Raw genomic sequence first — 23,472 nt, forward strand, 5'->3', positions numbered from 1 at the left:
AAATTCCTTGATTATAAAACTTCGCAAATTAACTCTCCACATACTGATCTTCTGATAAACAGGTTTAATTGCCTGTATTCGCAATCCCGTCCCGGATTACAGATTTTATTCCCAGAATACAGGTTCCGCCTTCATCCTGGATGACAAGTTTGTTCTCTGTATACACGTTACATGATTTGCTTCAGTAACTAAGGGTCAACTAAATTTGAGACTTTTGCGTGGGCCCAGAAATTGGAAACAGAGCCAGATGTAGGAGGTCGGCAACCTAGAAGTCTCCGTCTTACTACAGCCAACAACTGTGGCAAGAGAGGGCTTGACCGAGTTGTAGGGACTGATTGGTAGTAAATTCAACCCTGGAGATACGGAGGTTCTTCAGTTGCTGCTTAACTACGACCACAGTTGTATCGGTTTCACTCCCAATACTGGGATCGTCTTCCCCGTGTAAAGCCTCCTCGCCCTCCTCGGTGCGTATTCACGTTTAGCTTCCTGTCCACGGGTCACTTGTCACACGCTATGACCTCACTCAGTCCAACCTCCAGACGTCGCGTGAGGTGGGAGTGAATGTGTGTGTGTGTGAAGGCGGGGTCGGGGTCAAAGAGTCGGTGCACTCATCGACAGCATCGATCTGGCTCCAGGAGGGAGTTGGCGTTGGTGACGAGGTTTTCCCAGTAGCAGAACCGCGGCGGATTCCGGGAGCCCAGCTGGTCCGTGAGAACCGGATGTCGTCAGGTCACGTGTAGGCCGATCTTGGGACCTGACACTTCGTCATGGTTTTGTGACTTCGTTAGACTCTGACGAATGGTTGTGTGGGTGTTGGGAGGGTGGGAAGAAGCATACCCCCTTTTTACTTACGGATGTCACCAACACACCGAGATTATAATACATGTGCAATTTGTATGGACCAACCACAGCAGAGGTGTTTTTCCCAATAAATTAAGTCTAACAGACGGACGGATATTTCTTGTTAACAATGTATTACCGAAAACAACAAAGAAAGGAAAAAAGTACTCTCCATTCAATATGAGGAAAATGTTTTGCCCCCAATATTTTAAATGAAGCAATTACACGAGTAGTGAAGTCAGACGACACCAGCCTACACTACAGCTAACATTTAGTAACAACAGTCTACGCTCAAGCTGCCATTTAGCAACTCCTCCCATTGTTAGTTTTTAAATCAGACTCCCTGACCATCAAAAACCCAAACATTGAAACCTGTCTTCTCGTCTGTCGATTTTATATAATGCTTCTTTATATAATACATTATAAATAGTAATTCATATAGTGTATAATTTTTCCTAAACTATAAAGATTAACAGTTCTCCTTGTTGATTCCCAGCATGTCGGATTCAATTGCGTTTGATGACAGTTTGTTCTAGAAGTTATTATGACTAAACACCATTGATGTTCCATCCAACTAAGTCAAACAACAGATGATCGCAGTAAACCAGATGTGATGCAACGGAAGTTGTGTATGCGTAGTGTCAGTTGGTGTAAGCTAAGTTGACATGGATGCTCAGTTGATATGGATGCTTTTGTGCCATCCGTTACGGAAACCAACCAAGTTTTGCATCCTGTTGTGTGTTGGTGATGCGGATAAACATAGAAGTCTTACGTGTGCTTGAACTTTGCACTCCACAAGTTGAACAAAGTATCGCGCCTATTTGTAACCGCCGACTATTTATAGAATTCCATTTACATCCGGGGATTTTAGTGATGCTGGTGTAATATTGGGGAAGGCTTCCTTCACCGGAATTCATTTATATCGGTAATTTTACTCATGAATAAATTTTGCCTCAACTGAATTTTGTGTTTACGTTATGTAAACTCTCTTCCTCTCTTCCTACCCAACCGGCATCGCAGGAATTCCTGAAATTGATGCTAATGTACATACATTATTTAATCAAAAGCTGAGGTAGGAAACTTTTAAACTTAATTGACGAACAAAAATTTTACAAAAGCAAGAAGCTGTGTATAATGTTGGATTTATTCATTCTGACACAATAATATTGTTCAAGAAAGCATAAGACAGCAACAATATCAATTTATTTTCATTCGGAAACAAATTGACCAAACCTCCTTAGCCATAGGTAAAATTGCCCTGACATATGCAGAGAATTCATTAAGAAGTTAATAACACCCGACAGATAAACTATCTCTCGATTCATGAGTCATCGAGTATGGGAAGTTAACTAACATTCCCGAAAAAGGTTGGGCTTGCATGTGAGTTCTTGAACTAAACGAAGTTTTCAAAATTCAAACAAGCAAGAAACTGTAGAAAGTCCAATTAATAAATTCTGACCCAAAAAATGTCAAATATTAAACAAGAAAGATACTGGTTTTCTGTACTTTCGTATCTGCTAGGTCTCGAAAACTTCTGTTTGCTTCTGTGTGTTTTAATCAAACACGATCTCCGCCATTTTTAAACCAGATTAGAAATATTTAATGTCAGGTACCCCACCCGCAGGCCTATATATCATGAAACCTTTCCCCGTGAACTAAATGACCGCATGAATTGAAACCGTCATTTTGCTAACAGACACCAGCAGCACTAAAAGAAAAAAAGCCGCTCCTAGCCCTGCCGGAACACCTGATTAAAAATACGTCACACATCGTTGCAGGTAAGGCAGGTAAGATTACGTTATCGACCTCCCACGGGTTCGCGGGTGAGGAGGAGCTGTCAGCCACCTATTAAAGGTACGATAAACTGTTATTGTGCTTTGCTGACGTCCGAATTCCGAGAACTGACGTTCCACATCCGCCTGGGATAAATGATTCTTTGAAAAAGAAAACATGTCAAGGTCTTGCTTCCCATGTTTACAACTTTAACAAGGAAGAATGTTGCGGGTCGAAAATCGTAGATGACAGCTACCACTCCACACAGAATCATTACTGGTCTTTGTGACGAAGTTCTGGGAATAGTTAACGGAAGTCGGTCCTGATGGCTTGGGGATTTCAACTCGTCTGTCCTTCCGTCATCCATTTCTGTCTCCCTGCCTGCCTGCCTGCCTGTCTAGACGCGCTTGTGAATTGTGGAATTTTTTATTCAGCATCGCGTGCGTGCCTGCAATGTTGTTCCATAATTATTATTAAAACTTTATGTCGACAGAACAGAAAATTGTGTGAAAGCATGTCAACCTGAAAGAAAGAAAGAAAACATATACTGTGGTCGTTTAGTCATGCAGTAACCAAACATCAACGTGTGTCCAGGTATCGATTATTGATCCTTAAAGGCGATCAATCGAAACACTCGGGTCGTCAGGGGTCAGCGATGACGGTGTGAGCTGAACGTCCATCGAGGGCACAAGCTATTGTCTGTTAAAGAGATGACTCATTGTCTGTGTCCTGCGGACATTTTTTGTGCTTGTTTTTTTGTTTATTCTTGTAAACTCTTTCTTCCCTCTCATCAAACTAAGTAGTCGAGTAAGGACACGTTATCGAGAATTTTACGTCGACTTTTTTTTCTTGTTAAAGACGCACATCGGCATTGGGTTTAGAGTCGTCGCCTTTAGATGATCTCTCAAGCGTGAGAACCACAGACTTCTCAGGTAACACATTCAGCTCCAACACCTACAACCACCATAACACATCGCTAGTACAGACACACAGCGTTGCATAGGGTCATAGTGATGTGAACACTGGGGTCACGGTCTAGTTTTTATTTTTTTAATTCCTAGGTGTCGCATTAGCCTCAAATAGACGTTTACGATTCATCTTCCAGTTGATACGAAAACGTATCATGTTATAGAAGGTATATTTATAATTTTTTATGACATGTAGTTTTCAAAAGAGTCTACAGTCTGCTGGAGCAGGAACGCGATCGTGATTGTGTATGTAAAATATTTTTTAGTATAGGTGATATGTTGACCTTTTAAATAGTTTTGAATATGGCTGGGCTTAGAGAAAACATGCATTTAGCATTTAAATAGACTTGTTTCTCTCTCTTTTCTCTGAAAAATTCGCAAACAAGCCGCATCACTGGGGGAAAAAGTCGCTTCTTATAGTCCGAAATTTACGGCAATTTATAGAACAAAAAGAAAACAATTAATACTTTTGTTTTCTTATCTCGATGTTGCTGAAGTAATTATTTCTTTATACTGACATTTTTCAGGCAAGCAAAAATATTTAAAACACTTTAATATTTGCATATATGCTTTTAAGTTGTTTACTTCATTCCACAAACTGAAAACAAATCTATTTCTCCTGTTTCAATGGTCATCTGTTTTTTTTTTTCCAAACACATCTTTGCATGTTACGTTGGGACAGTGTCTTCATTTTAAAAAAAAAATTTCCCATAAATTCATAGAGGCGGCAACATAAATAAATCAGAAGTCAGAGATGGGGCGTTTGATAGCGGTAGAAGAAATTACATCTTTACGATTAATGCTTCAACCTCCACTTCCTGTCTTTGCCCACAGACATCAACGAGTGTCAGAGTCATCAATGCCCAGGCACATGCGTGAACACTGCCGGAAGCTGGTACTGCAACTGCTCCGTGCCCGGATTTCGATCCTCTAGTGTACCGACTGTATGTGAAGGTAAGTGTTACCTGATTGCTCTCTCTCTCTCCATTCCTCGCTTGTACTTTCCAGCAGCGCAGTGCTTACAACACTCGCTTGTCAACAAACCCCTGAGATAAGAGCATAGGGTCTGCTTATCAGATCCCTTCAGGAGTGCACTTACAGAGTGTGAGGGTTTTATCCGGGTACTGCAGTTTCCTCCCATTTCCTATTGCTATTCCTCCCCAACAGGAGAAATCAACACCAGGTGCAAGCAGGTTTTTATAATAAAACAAACCACTTCGCCAACCAGCCTTCTTCCTTTTCACTCTTTTTTTTTTCTTTCTCTCATCCCTGTTAACACTTTCTATCTTCCTCTCTCCTGCAGCACTCTTTTTCTCTATATTTCTCCTTCCTCTCTTCCTTTCGCTCCCTCCGTCTGTCCCCTCCTTCTATGTCCTCTCTTTCTCACCTTCACTCTCTCTTTGTCCCTGTGTCTCGCCCTCGTTGCTAGTGCGCTTCTATTTCACAGGAATGCGCAGTGTGTTAACATTGCCCTGCATGAACGGGTGAACATCTCATTTAATTCCTGGACACCTTTGTCATACCTCCTAAAGCTCCCACCCTCTTTCCGGTCAGAAGCATTATCTGTGTTGAGTGTTGAGTGGGCATGGTGCTTGCGTCCTTCACTGAGGATGTTCTTTCTCAAAAGCTATTTTATCAACCGGACATTCAAACCTCGCGCCATTCAGGGTGTTGAAGAGCTTGAAACTTCAAAAAATGTTGTTGCCAACGCAAAACTTCCGGTGCGTTCGTGTCTCCACCCACGTGATTGCCACTCAAACACTCGTTCTTCTGATAAATCCTCCCCCCCCCCACCTTTCTCGCTCTCTCTCTCCCCCACATGCAGCTCTCCACTCCTGGGAGAGAAGTTTCCGTGTCGGGAATCACAGCTGTCTGTCTGCTCGCTCACGAGCGCGTGCACAAGTACACAACAAACACTGGAACAAGCGAGCGTGCATGCAAGGGCGGGTACATCCTGTCTGGCGACCAACACTCGCGGCCTTGGAGCAAGACGGGGCCGGTTCCGCTGTTGGCCGGTCAGATGGCTGGCTTCCCGGAAAGAGTCTAGAAAAGAATCAATGCAATTTCTTGTTACCAAAAAAAATTTGCTCGATTGTTTCGACATTTCGTTTCGCAGTTTCCGTTGTTTATATCTGTTTCACTGTAAAATCATTATTGTAAGCACTAGACCTTGAAGGTCACGGCGTGTTTCCGGTCCTAAATTAAACAGTGCATGCACTGTGTTGGCTTTCATGAGCCTTTTCCTTTCGCTGTTATTTTCAACTTCCGAAACTATGGTTATCTGGGGCCATCAAGCTGTCAGGGAAGCAACCTTTCGTTACTAAAATCGTTTCTCTCTCTCTTTTTTTTTTTCGTAAAGCAAAATGGCGGTGAGTCGACGTTGATGTGAAATTTTTAAACACACCAGAGGCTGCCAGAGGCGTGTGCAAACTGTGTACCTGTACAGGGCCGCCACACCAATATCTATTGAATATAAAAACAGAAAGAGAAAATAACGATATAGCCAGATATACATTGTGTTTTTAGGGTTGCTCATAGACTTTTTCAAAATCTTTTTAGGTTAAAAACTCGTTGAAGGCGCATATAAAAGCATCAGTAACGTGTACCCTTCACTAGCACCCGCAAAAGTGTGAATATTCAGTTCTCAAGGACATGGACACAACACCCTGCAGGGGCGGTGGCAACCTTGCGCTGCAGATGTCCCTGCCAGGGCTCGAATCTTGACCCCTGTGTCGACCTGCATCCGGCAGCCATACGTCAGCAGCTGCGAAAAGTACTTGAGAGGTGCGTCAGAGCAAAGGCTTTCTTTCACCGCTGCGAGTGGGTCCGCTTAGGGCCGGACGGCCACCGGAGAAGGGCTGCGTACCCTCGCAACGCAGACGCACAGGAGTTTCCCGACAGTCCGTCTTCTTGTACCCACGCACCCGCCCACGCGTGGGTAGCGACCTTGGTGGGAAAGTGGCTGGCATGGGGTGCACGACATGTTGGGTTGCTTTATGTAACCGTTGGGCCAGACCTAACAATGATGAAAACATATGCCATATGGACACTTTTAGACATATTGAAACCTTTTGCAGCCACAATGTTACATTATAGTATGTCCCATATAATGTCCACTGGCGCAATCGAACGAAAAAGACTCAAAGACAGAAAATACGGTTCTTTTACAAAACAAAAAGAAAAAAAGATGTAATTACAAAATAAAATCTCAGTAGGATAAATCAAACAACAAAAACCCAAGAAATGGAAGTGAGATAAAAATCTGAAAACGTTTGTTTGCGAGTCAGTGGTTCTGAATAAAAGAGGTGAATTAACTTCTTACTATCAGCCGGCATGCAGATGGACTGTGGACTCCAAGCCATAAACTAGTTGTACAGGTAGGCAGACTAGTTGTACAGTATACAGCTCTAACCGTATCGGCATGTAAAATGGCGAGACACTCCTAGGTTAAAATTTAAACGCACGGTTAAAAATAGACACGTGTGGTTTTTGCACGGCCATAAACCGGTGTTTATTTTAGTTATACTGTAAACAAGCATGCTAAAGGGTCATAAACAGAGCAGTGTGAAACGCAATTACAAACAGAGATGGTGACAGAAACTTTTCCGCCATCCTTATTAGCAAGAACACGGAGCGATGACACATCCGCCAAAAGGCCGACAACCCAGCCGGACTAAAGCCTGCAAGGGAGACAATTACTGAACGTCACGCCGTGTGGTCGCGCCACCGTCACACGATGTGGACCCAGACACGCAGCATCTCGAGGAGTATCCGCATTCTTGTTTGGATGAATGTGGGGCTGTGTAGGAGAGCTGGCCTTGACTTTTCTGTCCGCAGCTCTCACGGGCTCGGCCGCTCGGTGTCGCAATGCTGCAGCGCCGTGCTGTGTGCCTCGTGTCGTGCCTTCCCCGCCCTCTCTTCTTTCCTTCCTCCCTTCTACGCCAGCCCTTGTATCCATCTCCATGTCTGCGCATTCCCTTAACTTTCACGACTATCACTCTAACGCTTTCTTTGTCTCTCTCTCTCTTTCAGTACTTATATCTTGCTCTCATTTAATCGCGCTGTCAGCTTTTTTTCTTTTTTTATGTTATTCTCTCGTATCTTCCTCTCGCACTCTCTCTCTCTCAGGCTACTCTTCGGTCTCTTTTTAATTGTTGTTTTTTTTTTCGTTCTTTCTCTTTCGCTATTTTTATTACTTTTTCTCTTACTCGCTTTCTTTTGCCACATTTGCTCTTTTTTTTTTTTTTTTTTTTTTCTCGCGTTCATTTATTTGTCCGCTCAATTTTTCTTTCCCATCTTACTTCCTCTCAGTCATCATCACACAGCAGCGTGCATGAATAAATTATTCTTCTCGAATTATTTTGATAGCCAAGCAAGTTGTGTAGGTCTATACCATTTATGGTGAGGAACAGCAATAAAAACGGTTATAACCTACAGCAGCGGTTCTCAACCTGTGGGGCGCGACCCCCTGGGGGGTCGCGACGTGCCTACAAGGGGGTCGCGAAGGTGATCATTTTTTAAAAAAGTTTCTTATACTGGTATTAGTGAAATTAGTTTACATTGTGTAACCGAGTGGTGCGGGGGCTCAAACTCCAAATCTCTTCTCCCTATTCAAGTACACTGTCTCGGCAATGCAGTGACTTCTCACTTCCAAAACTCAAAACACAATCCCCCCCTCTCAACAATTAAGCCTCCAATCTCCCTCCTCTCACCTTTTGCCCTCTCTCTTCCCCAATCTCTCATCGCCGACTCCCCTCTCCCTCTCCAGTCACACCTCTCTCTCTCTTTTTTAAACATCTAAAAGGCAAGCATTCAGGAAACGTCCATCATTCACACCCTTTCATTCGCACGTGCTCAGTCCTAGTACTCTATAGGTCCCTGACAGAAGGCCATGACCAGACAAGGGAAGGACACCACCATATTACAAACAACTGACAAGATGAATGCTTTCGTCCGAAAAATTTCGTTGTGGACGCAAAAGATACTCCAAGAAAATATTTTTGATATGTTTCCGTGCTTGTGTAAGTGCAAGGCTGACGTTAACTTGAATCTTGATCAGGTGAAGAATGTAATTATTGCCCATCTAAACGGACTGCAAGAAAGGTTTCAGCATTACTTCGCTGAAATTGATGTGACTAAATACGATTGGATTCGTAATCCATTTCTGGCTGATCCTAGCACAAGCGGGTTGTCCACGCAAGAAGAAGAGCAGCTCATCGACCTTTCGAGTGACCAATCCCTGAAAATGGTCTTCCAAACAACACCAGTGCCAACATTCTGGATTAGCATCAACGGTGAATATCCTCTCCTTTCTGAGAAAGCAATGAAAGTTCTGCTGACATTTTCAACTTCATATATGTGTGAGCAAGGATTTTCAGCATTGGCAGCACTGAAGTCTCAATACAGAAATCGTGTGGACGCAGAGGCTGAGCTGCAAATAGCAGTGGGTACGAACATCGCACCCAGGTTCGCTTCTCTATGCAACAGCAAGCAGGCTCAACCTTCTCATTAATCAAAGTGAGTGTCCAATAAAATAATATTTATTAGCACCACAGAATTTGCTTTTGTAAAATTTCATTAACAGTTATACTTCTTGCAGATACGAACTTTGTTCTTCCGTTGTTGAATTGTACTGATTTCCTCGACGCGGCGTTCAAGGTTAGCTAAGGCTCCCTCCCCCCCCCCCCGCTCTTCCACCGACCTAGCTGGCTAAGGGGGGTCGCGAACGTACCGGTGTTCGTCAGGGGGGTCGTCACATGTAAAAGGTTGAGAACCGCTGACCTACAGGGACACACGGGTCAGGAAGACATGGCAACAAGGGTTTCTGATCCCAGCATTTTGGCTGGCTGTCAAATGATGCAATCTGTTACAGATTATATGTTACGTTGTTTGCTATGTTACATTTGATATAAATTTTATGGACATCATTCCTCATGCTGGAGCTGTATGAAAGCCCCACTGTCAGTGTAGTTCATCAACACGGAATGTGTCTTAGTTGTTCACGAGTGCGTTTTTCTGTTGCGTGCATTACTTGTATATTTTGTTGGCCCTCGCAGACGTAGACGAATGCGCCGTAAACAATGGAGGATGCGATGATATTTGCATCAACCGACGAGGAACCTACATCTGTCGCTGCGAGGAAAGAGGGCGACGACTAGCGGCAGACAACCACACGTGTGAAGGTAAAGTTACATCCCTTTTAGATATCTTTTTCTCTCTCTCTCACACACACACAGAGCTACCTTTTTAGAAATCAGTTTTTAAGAGAGTGTATGATTGTGCAGAGATGAAGATAATGCTTTGTAGCATCATATCGAAGCTACGCCTAGATACTCTCCACCACGCACTGCACGTGCTTATGAGAGAAACGGAAGAAACGTGCAGATGACGTCATCAAGAGCACGTTCTCGCTCTAATTTCCGCACCTGCATCACGATGAAGCGGTGCGATGACCGGGAGGACTTCAAGCGTTGGTGTGTGAAAAGGTTTGCTGGCCGCCATGCTTGTATTAGCTGTTACCTCGAGAGCTACAGTTTCGGTTCCCCTCGTACCTCTCACACCAATGAAGTACTTCCTTGAGGACATCAGGTTATTTTTTTTTTTTTTTTTGTAGGTTTTTTTTTTCAGTCAACAAGCAATCTCCGTAACATGGAACATGGTTCTTCAGCGAAGAATTTTGCGGATGTGATGCATTATGACGACGCTGGTTATTCTTTCTGTCTTCCCTCACACAAAGACTTCATGGAGAATGCGCGAGCGTTTGTGTGTGTGTGAGTGAGAGAGAGTTCATCCACATGTTTTGTCATCTGTCATCTAACATGTATTCTCATAATACTAACATACGAACTGAAGCGCTATACTGGAACCTTTTTTTTCTTACTGAATTGTCTTTGGAATACATTTAAAAATAAAAACGTGATTTGCTCCTATGGAAAGCATGGAGTCTGTAAAATTTGTGTTTATAATTAAAATGCTCCTATTGGAGACTTTAATAGCAACAAAACCTTTTAAAATAAATTTTTAAACGTAAGTATTGCAATAGAACACATACAGTCAGTCCCCATGGGCTATTTTTATAAACACGTGACTTTTCCAAAAGGTCGTTAGTGAACTGATGTTAGTTAACATCTGGTAAACAGACAACAACGCATGGGTCATTTCGACCTAACACCATATCGACCTCCCGCCTGAGTCCAATCAATCCCGCCATGACTAGTTAATCATTTCACGTTGGATCACATTGTCCACTGAACATGTTCAAACAATGCATCGTTCTGTTGGTGATGTTTGACGATGATATGAAATACGGGGAATATTGTGTTGCACGTGCAGACATAGACGAATGCAAGCGCTACAAACACAAGGCGTGTCGTCACGGCACCTGCTACAACACCGACGGTTCGTTTGTGTGCACCTGCAACGTGGGCTTCGTTTCATCAGCCGACAGCGACGCGTGTTTAGGTGAGAGACAGTGTTTGGGAATGTTGCGAACTGTGTGAATTGAGTAGAGTTTCTCAAAACCTGTCTAGTGACACTCGTTTTTCTAGGTTAGACATGGGTATGCATCTATATTATTCTTATCTTTGGGACTCTGTAAAAGAACAGATATATGAACGAGTAAATGAAGAAACGAACAAACTAAACAATTAATAAATGAATAGACTAATAGGTACACGAGAAGTGAAAGGAAGAAGGAATGAACGAATAAAGGAGGCTTTGAGATTAATTCGTCTCTGTTGTGGCAGACGTCGATGAGTGCGCTCGAGACAATGGCGGCTGTCAGCAAAAGTGCAACAACTTCCCGGGTTCTCACAACTGCTCCTGTTACCAAGGGTTCGCCCTCACGGACAATCTCGTTACCTGCAAAGGTGAGCTCGCTATTCACAGCCGTAACTGGCTGAGGAGGGAAGGTCTAAAACAGGGGTGTCAAACACCCGGCCCGCGGGCCACATCCGGCCCGCCATGAAATTTTACCTGGCCCGCGAAAGAAGTTTAGTCAATCATTGTTAATGGCCCGGCGACAAGTAAAAGGCAAACAACAGAAAAGTTCCCGCCGAGGACAGCAAGAGATGGGATGAGTTTAGTGAAGTTTGTACAGACCACCAACAGTGCACTGGTCAAGTTACCACCGCTCCTGTTGATGACCAGAAGGGAGGGTGAAGGCGGGGCCCATAAATCTGACCTTTGACACGCGACACCCTGTCCTGAACACGGGCCGCGGGTCGAAGATTTTTAGTACCTGTTAACTTCCCTGAATCGGTCGGAGATCAAAGGGTGACTAGGCTCGAATCTTGAGCATGTTTGGCAGTACATATTTGTGTGAGCAACTTTTCTCTGTGATGAAGATCAACAAAACATCACACAGGAGTCGCCTTACTGATAAACACTTGCAGTCCATCCTGAGAATCTCCACACACTGAAACTTACTCCAAACATAAACGAACTTGTTGCCAAGAAAAGATGTCAAAACGTCCACTTCTGACAAAGTAAATTAAGAAGAAAAACTGCTAAGCCTTGGTTTGTTATTACTTTAATTTTGTTTTAATGTATGATTTTGTTTACACAAATTTAATAACAAAAAGTTTAGTTTTCTACTGTTGAATAAAAATTTATCGGACTTAAATAATAAACTTCGGCCCGCCACCTTGTGTACGATGTGACATTTGGCCCCCTGGGTAATTGAGTTTGACACCCCTGGTCTAAAAGAAAGACACAGTTCTAAGATTCTGAAGCACGCCAGTAACATATACGATATTAAAAACACGTGTGAACGTTCGATCCCTCAGTCTGATGTATCAAAATTCAGTTATAAGAATGTGAAATGTTTTGACCAGCTGGCCTGCTGATAACAAGAATACCCTGCATTTAAAATGACTTTTTAAAGTTGTTTTAACTGTAGAAAGATTTTTGTGAAAAGATGGATGGACGACTCAGGACAGTTGGTTCATTTCCTTTTTTGTGTACAGACATCGACGAATGCAAAATGAACAATGGAGGCTGCCAAGACAAGTGTATCAACAGCCCAGGGAGTTTCTCCTGTCTTTGCACCAGACTGGGTCTCGTTGTTGCCGCAGACAACAAGTCTTGCATCAGTGAGTTTGTCTCCCTTTGTGTTGTCAGAGCTGTCATGCCTCGTACTCTTCCCTCACTCTCCGGTTGTCTCCCCTATCTCTTCATCTGTTCTTTTTATCTTTCTTTCTCTATAGTTCTTTCCCTTCTTTCATTTTTTTTTCCTTTTCTTCTTTAATTATTTCTTGTCTCTCATTCATCTTTTTGTACCCCATTTCTTCTGTCTTTCTTCCACTTCTTTCTGTCCTTCCCTCTACTTCTCCTCATTCTTTCCTTTCTTTCTCTCAAGTAAACCTTCCTTTCTCCGTGCAAGTGGTTGACAGTGTTTATAGTATCTCTCCTCCTCGCCCTGCACCTTTCTCGCGGTCGAAATCAATCTACCTCCTTTCTTATTTATTTATTTTAAAAAAAAAATCTTATTTATTAAGCCTGCAACGAAACCCAGCACTACGATGCCGCCACGCAGACCTGTCGGCCATGTCCAGCGCATGCGCACACTGCAGCCGGCCAGACAGCGCTATCGCTATCAGACTGCACGTGCGACCCGGGATTCCAGACAGAGTTCGTTGATGACGTCAGAGAGTGCCTCGGTACGTTGTGATCGGTTTTTGTTTGTTTGTACTAAACAGTCCTATGTCCTTTTCTGCACATAAATTCTGGCTGAAGTTTATGTGTACTTTTATGTAGGGGAGGGAAATGCGAGCTTTAATCCAACCCCCAGCTCTTGCTCTCTAAGAGTGGCTTAATACACTTTTATGTGGTTGTTGAGGAACTAAAGTAAATGTAAACATGGTGCCTGACTTCTACATGAACGCATTTCACTGCTTATCAAACTTGTTTTCTTGTTTGTACGTTGGTGTTTCTTGTTCCCACAGCCTGCACTTCGTGCCGTGATTATAAGGAAGTTTTACTGCGGAATATCCTGAAATTAATGAAGGGAGGAAGTTAAATACCGTTTTAAAAAAAAAATAGTCTTGCACTTGCATTATATTTCTTCCTGCACATTCTTCTCCCAGACATTGATGAATGCTCAGAAGGATCGCTGGTTTGTTCCCACACATGCGTCAACACCATAGGAAGTGTGTACTGCACATGCGCAACCGGATACACTCTCCAGCAAGACGGAAAAACTTGTGAAGGTTTGAAAGTCGGTTTTTCTTCTTTTTATTCGCTTGGCCTGTTTCCTCATTACGCAACCTTTGCTCTGACTTCATGTTTCTTATTCTTCAAGCTTCACTGTAAAGTGGATTCTGTAAAGTTTCTAATTAATTGCAAGCAATGATTTACTTTAAGTTTTTCATGCTCATATTAAGTGTGCCTTTTATTTATTTATTCATCGTTGTGGATAATATTGGTGCCAGCTTTACCAATAAAAAAAGTTAGACAACTTTCACAAATAGTTGACTAGTAGATCTCACCCTATAAAAACAATTTTTAGCAATGAATCTTAACCTCGGACTGTTTGTTGAACTTCGCAACTTTCCTTGAGTTTATCTTTTTTTCCCGATCTCTGAACTCGGAAATAGATATTGATGAATGCGCTGACCTGGAAAAAAGAAATGCCAGCAACTGCAACCAGCTGTGTGTTAACTTGCCAGGCTCATACAGGTGTGAGTGTATCGGAGGCGGCTACCTCATGTCAGATGATGGTCATACTTGCAAAGGTAAGCAGGGTAGCTGATGGAACAGAGTACTCACACTTTACACCTATCACCTTTCCTCTATCAACCTATCACCTTTCCTCTATCATATACATTTTTTTCTGTTTATTTCTTCCTGCGTTATATCATTCATTATTTTTTCTTTCTTCTCGAAATTTTCCCTTCTTTCCGTTTTCCTTCTTTTTGGGTTTTTTTTTTCTGTATTTCTATTTCGAGCTTTTTTACAATTTTTCTTTCTTTAAACATTATTGTTATTTCTGATGGTGACAATGGCCATTTGATGATCGTGGAGCGGCCTTGGCAGTTGGAGGGCCGTTGTCGAGGTATTTTTGATGGGAAGGGTGATTTCTTGATTGTTAGCCCTCTTGGCAAATCCACACTCTAGATTCTGACAATGACAGTGCTCTAATCTTCTCTCACTAACATGATTCTCCCAGCACAGTAACACTGGAGAAACGACTGTAACCATGTGACATTAATGCCTGTTTCACAGACGTGAATGAATGCAAGGCAGGTACGCATACCTGCACTCATCAATGTGTCAACACAGACGGCGGGTACTTCTGCGCCTGTCCGAAAGGATTTTACCTTGACAATTCAACACTTACCTGCAAAGGTGAGATAGTCTGAAACTTATTTGATTTTTTTGTTTCTTTTTTGTTCGTTTTTGTATGTGAGGCGTTGTAGTCAGAGACCGGGTAGCTAGCAGTCAGGATAAGTGATAATATTTTATAGGCGTTAGCATCCAGCTAAAGCGATCGTTGTTAGTGCGCAAGACTTGAGCAAAAAGTTTTCGGCCTGATTTGGTTTATGGTTTGAAAACTACAGCAGCCCACCCAAAAGCTACTAATTAAAACATGGGTACCTGATTATATTAGGGAAAGTAAAGGCGGGAAAAAAGAAAAGGGTAGGCTTCACCTTTTACATACCCGGGGCCTGCACACGGTATTCCCCCTCACATTCATTTCCCCAACGTTCGCTCGGCTAAGGGACTCTTTACTACCTGTTGTCTTACTTTTGGTCTGTGTTTATGTGTTTCATACCTCACACCCACTATCTATAGTCATAACAACTGTCTGCTATCATCAGCATTTTTTGGTGATCTTATGTAAAAAGCATTTCCAAGGTTGCTAGACACAGGTCTGATGTAGGTGTAATTCTCTGTAATCTCATAAAATGTCAGCTTTACAACCTCTTTGATGTTCACAGTACCGTAAAATGTGTGACATTTAGACGCATTACCATGTGTTCATGTGTTGCTCAGTGTGCTAATACAGCTTTTGCACTGAATGTTTCTCAGATATCAACGAATGCCTACTGGACAAGTCCCCTTGTCAACACAGCTGTAACAACACGATAGGATCCTACCAGTGTGGTTGCTATAGTGCAGGCTTCAAACTGTCGTGGGATCAAAGTACCTGTGTTGGTGAGCAGTCTTGACTTGTCTAGTTCTGACTTATATACTATCTTAATAGTGTTACTATTTTGCCGAAGGAATTTCTTTCGGACACATGCATTTTGATGAACTAGTTTCCTTTTTGTCGCAGTAAAATTTTTTGATGCATCATCATCTGTCGATCCTGAACTCATCTCACAAACAGCTTTTTTTTTTTTTCGTTGTTGTTCTGTTTTCAGATGTTAACGAGTGCATGGAGGGCGACAACCCGTGCCCCGACATTTGCATCAACACTATGGGCTCCTACCTGTGTGACTGCAACAGAAAGGGTTACCGTCTGGCAGAAGACCTGTCAGGCTGTTTGGGTGAGACACCGTCCACCTTCGTGTCAGCTGAGCTGTACTCATTTTTTTTGTGTTGATGCTTTGCAAACCAGAACTGCTTGTGACTGTGAGTATATGTGTGTGCGCGCGTGCGTACGCAGGAACCGCTTTACAATAATTATGCCGACATGGTCCGTATCGATGTTTATTTTTTATCACCTTTCTCTCCTGCTGTCTTTATTATACAAGGGGCCCTCTCACGGTTACAAGAAACTAAAACGAACTAGTCCAGGGGACGTAATCCGTAATGAAGAAAGAAGTGATGAACACGTGCAAGGTAGCCGCAAGCTCTGAAAATGTCTTTGGCGAACATGGACATTCCAGTACAAACATACTTTTTAGCACGTAGTCGGTTTTTATCATTCACTGAAAGTCTTCTGTCATTTGCCTTTGTGTGCTGGTTCCACATTCTGTAAATAATAACAGGAAGAACTGACTTACGAACGACAGACTGGACTGGTCGTCATTTGCAGGTGTGTGCGCATGGGTGTGTAGGTATGTAGGTGTGTCATCTTGACCATTCTTATGTTTTCTCTGATGCACTACATGCCTTATCCTTATTTTGTAGCTAGTACTTGCTGTGTCTTGGTTGTGTAATTCCCATAACTGAGCATACTTCCCGAGTTATAATTGCCTACTGGGATTAATAAAACTGGTCATTTATCATTTACCGACGTCCGGAATAGTGACTTATTACTCATTGTTTCTGCCGGATATGAAGTTGCTGTCAACATTCTAATCTTTCATTGCATCTGCGGATACTAACAGCTTTAATTTCTGCTGGAAACCGAGCCAGTGATAATGTCATTATAATTATATGTGATTATTTATACCTCTATGCCCTTCCCTTGTGTGTGTATGTTTTAAGGCCGCACATACAAGTGTCGCCACGCGTGAACGCTCGTCGGGTGAGTGTTGAGGCGCGGACCATCATTAGCAAGTGCAATTGCTGGTCATTTAGTCGCTCCGCGATGCCAGTCATTAATGAGAGCGTGTGAAAATAGGACCATGTGTGTACAGTGCAGTCCGTGTTTTAGTTAAAAGACTAGACGAAGACTCTTCTTAATCGTCGTCGTCTTTATCTTCTTCAATCTTTCTTCCTTTGCGCGTACTTTGTGTGCGGGGCTTCGTAGAAAACTAGTTATTTTCTGTTCTTAATCAATAGAATTCTAAGCTGTTGGGATATTTTCCCCATGAGCCACTCACCACATCATTTTTTTTTCAACAGATATTGACGAATGTCACGACGGTACAGTGCATGGATGCGAACAGCTGTGTGTCAACTTACCTGGAACATTTAAATGCGACTGTTTACCTGGGTACAGAAGGATTGGCACCAAAAACTGCCAGGGTGAGTATACTGGGTGACCGGTAGTGCCCAAACTGACAGATGAAAACTCACAGGGTGTGTATGAAGTTACAGGGTGGATACTTACAGAGTGTTCAGATGAAGTGTTAAAGGATAAGTTTTAAGTGTTTGTTCTGTGAATGGCTTCAGAGTGTCCGGAAGGAATGTATAGGAGTCCTCAGGACAGCCAATGTCTTCGATGCCCAGCTCGTGCCACGACGAATGGGACTGCGAAAGGGTCGCTAAAGGACTGCGCTTGCGAGTTGGGTTACCATGGAGACCCAGGTGCCGGCGTGGCCTGCGCTGGTGAGGGAGGGAAAGATCCCAGCTTGACTTTTCTTGTCTAGGAAATATACAAAGATTTACGGCCCATAAAATGTTTCTGGTGTCAGCAAGGATTGCAATGACGATAGTAAGCAATAAATCAAATTTCTAGATCGCTGTGGAGTTCGAAATATTTTTTTTTTTAACGTAGGTGATGTTCAGGGTTTTTTTATGTGCTATTATAAGCTTGTGCTTACTGTTACCCTGCACAGATTTTAACGAATGTTCGATTGGCGAATTCGGATGCACTCAACGCTGTGTGAACACAGTGGGAAGTGCTTACTGTACCTGCAACCCTGGTTTCCGTCTGTCCGTAGACAAGAAAACATGTGAAGGTAAGTTTACGGCTGGTAATACTTAGTCCCCAACAGCCATATTCTCTCTCTCTCACACACACGTACACATTGTTTTTATCACAAACTTGTATTACTGGACTGTTGCAGACGATTTTTTCCCAGTTAACTACTAAACGAGGCTGATGTGTACAAAGCTTCCGGTTTAGTCACATTCATTGTTAACGCTCGCCGAGACTAACAGCTGAGAACTTCGCAAGAGGCTAACGTTGGTCTCGGCAGACAGCAATCCATCTATACACACACGTCCGTGGTTGTTATGGTCTTGAGCAAGGTCTAGTTGTGAGAAATGTTATCATCCGGCACCAACTGCTAGTAGTGAGAAGTATTTCGTTATAGCCTTGTATCAAGTGACAGTAAGTGTGCGAAGTGTAACATTATTTCCAGAGATGTAGGAATAGTCAACGTGCCCTGAATGGAAAAGGTGATCAGCAGCGTCTGTAGTGAGCAGTGACAACCGGTGAGATTAGCTCATTATCCGATGGTATAATATCATAACTTGGTTTTTTTCCCAGTTGTTTGCATGGTACACGCTCTGATTTTGCATTTTCACATGAATGTTTGGATATGATTGCACGCGCTCATATGTTTTTGTTTATTCTTATGTATGCATGTGTGTTACTGTATCGGTGCAGATTTTGACGAGTGCTCCTACACAAAAGGACGTTGTCAGCAGCTGTGTGTCAACACTCCCGGAAGTTACGCATGTGCCTGCAATGGCACTGGCTACGTTCTCAACAGGAATGGCTACACGTGCGATGGTAAGAGTTCAGTCAAATACTACATATACCTTTCCCACCAGAAAGGTCAAACTGGGATACACGTACGTTTGTTTGTTTGTTTGTTTGTTTGTTTGTTTGTTTGTTGGTTAACAAACGTTAGCTGAAGATTATTTCGCTAATACCTGGGAATGAGATTGATTTTGTTTCTCCAGACATTAACGAGTGCGAGGCCGGCACGATTGTGTGTGACCATCGTTGTGTCAACACGCTGGGCACGGCAATATGTCTGTGTCACCGAGGCTACAAACTGTTAGAGGACAAGGTGTCTTGTGGCGGTATGTTGGTGGAAACATCGTTTTTCTTCCTCTCTCCCTTTCCTCATTCCAAGTGACAATATAACTGATAATATAGGTATTCATCTCTCCCTCCCCTTCTCTCTCACCCCTCATACCCCAATCTCATTTCATTCTGTCTTGGAAACCAGTAATATAAATGCCAGCATTAAAAGAGTAAAAAAAAAAAGTTACAACTATTAATGACAACACCAATTGTAAAATTTAATATTTTTAAAAAACAATTTTCTTTTCTAAAATCCCTTATCCTATTTTTTATTTAACTTCGGGACAATTAAATACGTTTTCGTTTGATTTTCTTTGTTTGTTTTTTTGCCCAACATATTCAGATCTGGATGAGTGCGCCACAAATAATGGCGGATGCGATGATGTGTGCGTGAACACTGTGGGAGGATTCGAGTGCCAGTGTCGCAAGCCTGGCTACAGGCTGTCCAATCGTGACAGCAGGCAGTGTGTTGGTGAGTCCTCCTTTCTCAATGTAGATAAGAGCCTGATGATCGGCTTTATGGTCAGTTCTTTGGCAGTATTGTAGTGATCAAAATTGTAGGTATCCATACTTAAACTCGTATAGTTGCGACACAGCTATTGTGTCCCCTTCATATTCTTAGAGTCACGTGACTGCATTTTCAAAATAGCAGAGTTCGTGTTTATTTTTATTAAAACTCGTGTGTTTGTGTGTGCACACAAGTTTGCTTGATGCGTGTGTGTTCGTGTGTACCATAGATATCAACGAATGTATAAACAAGAGTCTGTGTGAGGGACATTGCGAGAATCTGATGGGCTCCTACCGTTGCCACTGCAGTGCCCTTGGCACCGTGCTTGCTCCGGATGGACATTCCTGCCAAGGTAAAGAGATGTGTTGAGCTGGGAGGTGTTAAAATTTATATACTCACAGAGACACTTCAAACAGCTTTTTTTAAAATAAGACGTTCGCTTTATCTCTCTCTCTCTCTCTTTTAAAAAAAATTTGCTTGTGATTCCTGAAACATGTGCATCAAAATACTGTCTGTTAAACAAACAGGTTGTGCATTCACATATGTTGGTCAAATGTTCTCGCTTTTTGTCTTCGAATATTTCTTTTGATAGGTTCCTGAGACACTTTTTTATCATTTATATTCTTTCTCCTTGTCTTTGTTTCTTTCGCCGATAATGTGTTGATGGTTTTGAATGAATAAGCAGAATCCTGAACGAAAATCGAGACAGATTTATGGTCTTTATGACCTCTTGTGTTTGCCTTCAGATGTTGATGAATGCAACAGGACTCACACCTGCCAGCAGGTGTGTATAAACGTGCCGGGTGGCTACGAGTGCGCCTGTCACCCTGGTTTCTTCTTACAGAACGCAAAGTGTGTAGGTAAGTGACGTACAGCTGTCAGAACCGTTAGTACCGTTACCTTCTAGACAGCAACTGTTCATCTGACAGACCTGTTAGTCGGACATTGAGCACCGTTAGTCAGCGTTGCTAGCATTGCTAGTCAGCAGGTGTTAGATATAAAGCATTGCTAGTCAGACCTGCTTGCAGTGATAGTCGACAGCTGTTAGAATTAAACGTTAATTAATATGCTAATATTGTAATAAAGGCAGACGAGACTTTTTACCTAACTCCTACTTTCATCTGCCTGCTAGTCTCACCTCCATTATTATAGAAGACACATTCAAATTAACGTTATTTTTATTTTTTATTTTTTTAATTAATCTCAGTTTGCCCCGTGGGCACCTACAGGACTGAGGCGATGCCTAGCAACAACAGTTGTCAGGCGTGTCCAGATCACATGACAACGCTCGCTACTGGCGCCACCTCGCAGGCAGATTGTATCTGTGTCCCTGGCTACGTCTTGTCCGCACATCTCGCCACACTGTGCTCGGGTAACAGTCGTCATAGGACTCGTTGACTTTCGTCTTGTTAGTTTTTTGACGACAGAGGCTGAGCAAAGTCACTATCACTTGTGCTTGTCGTTAGTTTTACGTAGAGCAATGAGAAGATTTGTTTAGAACCGCTATTTCATTTCACGACCCTCTAAATATAGGCAATAATTTGCCATTATCATCATTATAAACAGCAGAAGCTATTAAAAAATTCTAGTGAAAGTCCTATAACGTTGTCGTCTCAGGGACAGTGAACTGTAAGTGGTACACTGTGTTTAGGACATGGCATGAGGATGACTTTTATTGTAATGTTGTCCTGTCTCCTCCTTCTTGAAGACCCATCCTGTGCAATTTTTTCACGTTCACGTATTTTTAAAATTACAAGATACCAAATATCAAAATCTGAAAAATAATCCTGTTCTATTTGAGCATTGACAAATTTATGAGCATATGAACCTATCTCGTTAAGACTACAGCTTCGTACTGGTGTACTGGTGATTACAGTACACAGTAACTAGGCATCTCGATGTTTAGCTGCGACATCAAGGATTTCTGTGATTTCTTTGTCGTTTTCAACAGACATCAACGAGTGTGATGAAGATAACGGAGGGTGTGAGCATAAATGCCAGAACATCCCTGGAAGCTACAAGTGCGCTTGTTCGTCTGGTTTTCAGCTTCGTGCTGACAACCACACGTGCTACCGTGAGTTTCAAAAAAAAGAAAAAGAAGAAGAAGAAATCAGATGATGTTTTACAGAAATGACGATGTGAATGTTGGTGATGATGACGATGATAGGATGTTTAGCAGGAGAAGGATAATGATAACTGCTTGACTTGAGGACGGTCGGCGTGATTGCGTAATGCCTATGGTGTGTGGGGCGACGGTTGTAGAAGGATGAGGAGATTAGTAGGGAACTAAAGTCTTGAATGGTCTTGAGAAGAAGGAAAATGACATTAATAACTTCAGCGAGAGCTTTCCTCCTGAATCCTAAGTTGTCCTCCGCTCCAATTTTCAGGTGTCATATGCTCACCCTTGAAGGCGCCGCGCCACGGTCACGTGTTCCCGCCCGAGTGCCAGATGACCCCTGACGAAGGTCAGACCAGCTGGTTGACACAAGGCACCGTGTGCAGCTACAAGTGCAAGCGCGGCTATACCCTCGTGGGTGAAGCATACCGCACGTGCGAAGCTAGCGGCGTCTGGTCTGGTCAAGTCGCAACCTGCAGACGTAAGACCTGGGTCGCTTTCATGAGGGTTACTCTCTTAAAGTAATAATGAGATGCATATTTTGTTGAATGGAAAGCTGAGTGGAAGATACTAGTTCCAAAAACCTTGATGAATATCCCCTTTCTGTCAGGGTCACGTGACTTCATACATGGATACGTTTACAGTTTAAAGGCTTCAGCTAATGGGAAAGCTAGAAACCATAGGTTGATTATTGTATCTATATACAAATATGACGTCACGATTTCAACCTCTTATAACATTAGGGCGGGTGTTTGCTTGCGATCACGAATGCACCTTATGATGATAACACTGGATGAGACATACCTAGTAACTAGATGTGGGCTCATTGTCATTCTGTTATTACTCCGATGCCTCAGTAATGGTGTTTATTCACTTCGTCTTTCTTTGTGGAGGTCTGTCTGGTTAAAGTTTACAGTCTGAAAAGCTCTACTTCTCATGGAAGGGAAGAATATAATAATGCAGAGAAAGATAAACATTGGAGATACAGTTAATTAAAGTACTTTATTAATGAAATAAATGATGGATATCGTTCATGCATCACATATTATATGAGTGAACGAACTGCTTTATAAGTATCCGGAAGAACAATGCACGGCGACATAAAGATTAGTAATGACTCACTCGCACGCATACACACACACATACACACAATGATTGATGAAGAAGAAATGCATTTAATAGTGGTGAAAGTCAAATGTCCTTCCCCAGTGTCCAGGAGCAGACCACCATAGTTTGATGCGCTCAAGCTATAATATTTGGTCATGCATTACATCAGGCTAGTTCCCGCTATATCCACCTTATTCTCAACTCGTTGCAGCCAAGACCTGCGAAGCGCCGAAGCCTCCAGAGAACGGACTTGTTCTGCCAGAAGCTTGCACGACGGGTCCCGTGCCTTTCCAGAGACGGTGTAAATTTCGTTGCCTGAAGGGTTTCCAGCTGAAAGGCAGAACAGGATCCAAGTGCCTGGCCAGTCAGAAATGGAGTGGGTCCCGCTCCGGAACAAAGTGTTTGCCGAAATCACCTCGTGCTGCATCTTCATCCACCAATGAGAACAGTCCTGTGCTTAATTAATCCGATTCAGGCTGTCTCTGTGCCATCACGAGGAGCAAAGGGAAACCCCGTCTCAGCTGAACACTAGTTCCTTCATCGTCACCAAGCCTTTGCCTTCATC

At 42.8% G+C, this 23,472-nt stretch overlaps 1 protein-coding gene across 1 annotated transcript in view; it reads left to right on the plus strand.

Moving 5' to 3' along the window:
• The window catches only part of LOC112559091 (fibrillin-1-like), a 67,808-nt gene extending 44,407 nt beyond the window's left edge, over positions 1-23,401 (plus strand). Inside the window, exons 8-30 of the mRNA XM_025230011.1 lie at positions 4,416-4,535; positions 9,638-9,763; positions 10,914-11,042; positions 11,327-11,449; positions 12,548-12,673; positions 13,079-13,240; positions 13,667-13,789; positions 14,177-14,314; positions 14,805-14,927; positions 15,612-15,737; positions 15,947-16,072; positions 17,319-17,441; positions 17,589-17,744; positions 17,975-18,097; positions 18,751-18,876; positions 19,050-19,172; positions 19,520-19,648; positions 19,914-20,036; positions 20,431-20,544; positions 20,892-21,056; positions 21,636-21,758; positions 22,072-22,281; positions 23,119-23,401. Coding sequence (XP_025085796.1) covers positions 4,416-4,535; positions 9,638-9,763; positions 10,914-11,042; positions 11,327-11,449; positions 12,548-12,673; positions 13,079-13,240; positions 13,667-13,789; positions 14,177-14,314; positions 14,805-14,927; positions 15,612-15,737; positions 15,947-16,072; positions 17,319-17,441; positions 17,589-17,744; positions 17,975-18,097; positions 18,751-18,876; positions 19,050-19,172; positions 19,520-19,648; positions 19,914-20,036; positions 20,431-20,544; positions 20,892-21,056; positions 21,636-21,758; positions 22,072-22,281; positions 23,119-23,372 — 3,191 coding nt within the window. The 3' untranslated portion in view covers positions 23,373-23,401. The remainder of the gene's footprint in view (positions 1-4,415; positions 4,536-9,637; positions 9,764-10,913; positions 11,043-11,326; positions 11,450-12,547; positions 12,674-13,078; positions 13,241-13,666; positions 13,790-14,176; positions 14,315-14,804; positions 14,928-15,611; positions 15,738-15,946; positions 16,073-17,318; positions 17,442-17,588; positions 17,745-17,974; positions 18,098-18,750; positions 18,877-19,049; positions 19,173-19,519; positions 19,649-19,913; positions 20,037-20,430; positions 20,545-20,891; positions 21,057-21,635; positions 21,759-22,071; positions 22,282-23,118) is intronic.
• The last annotated feature ends 71 nt before the right edge of the window (positions 23,402-23,472 follow it).

Source organism: Pomacea canaliculata, linkage group LG3, assembly GCF_003073045.1.
Source record: "Pomacea canaliculata isolate SZHN2017 linkage group LG3, ASM307304v1, whole genome shotgun sequence".
Classification (NCBI taxonomy): Eukaryota; Metazoa; Mollusca; class Gastropoda; order Architaenioglossa; family Ampullariidae; genus Pomacea; species Pomacea canaliculata.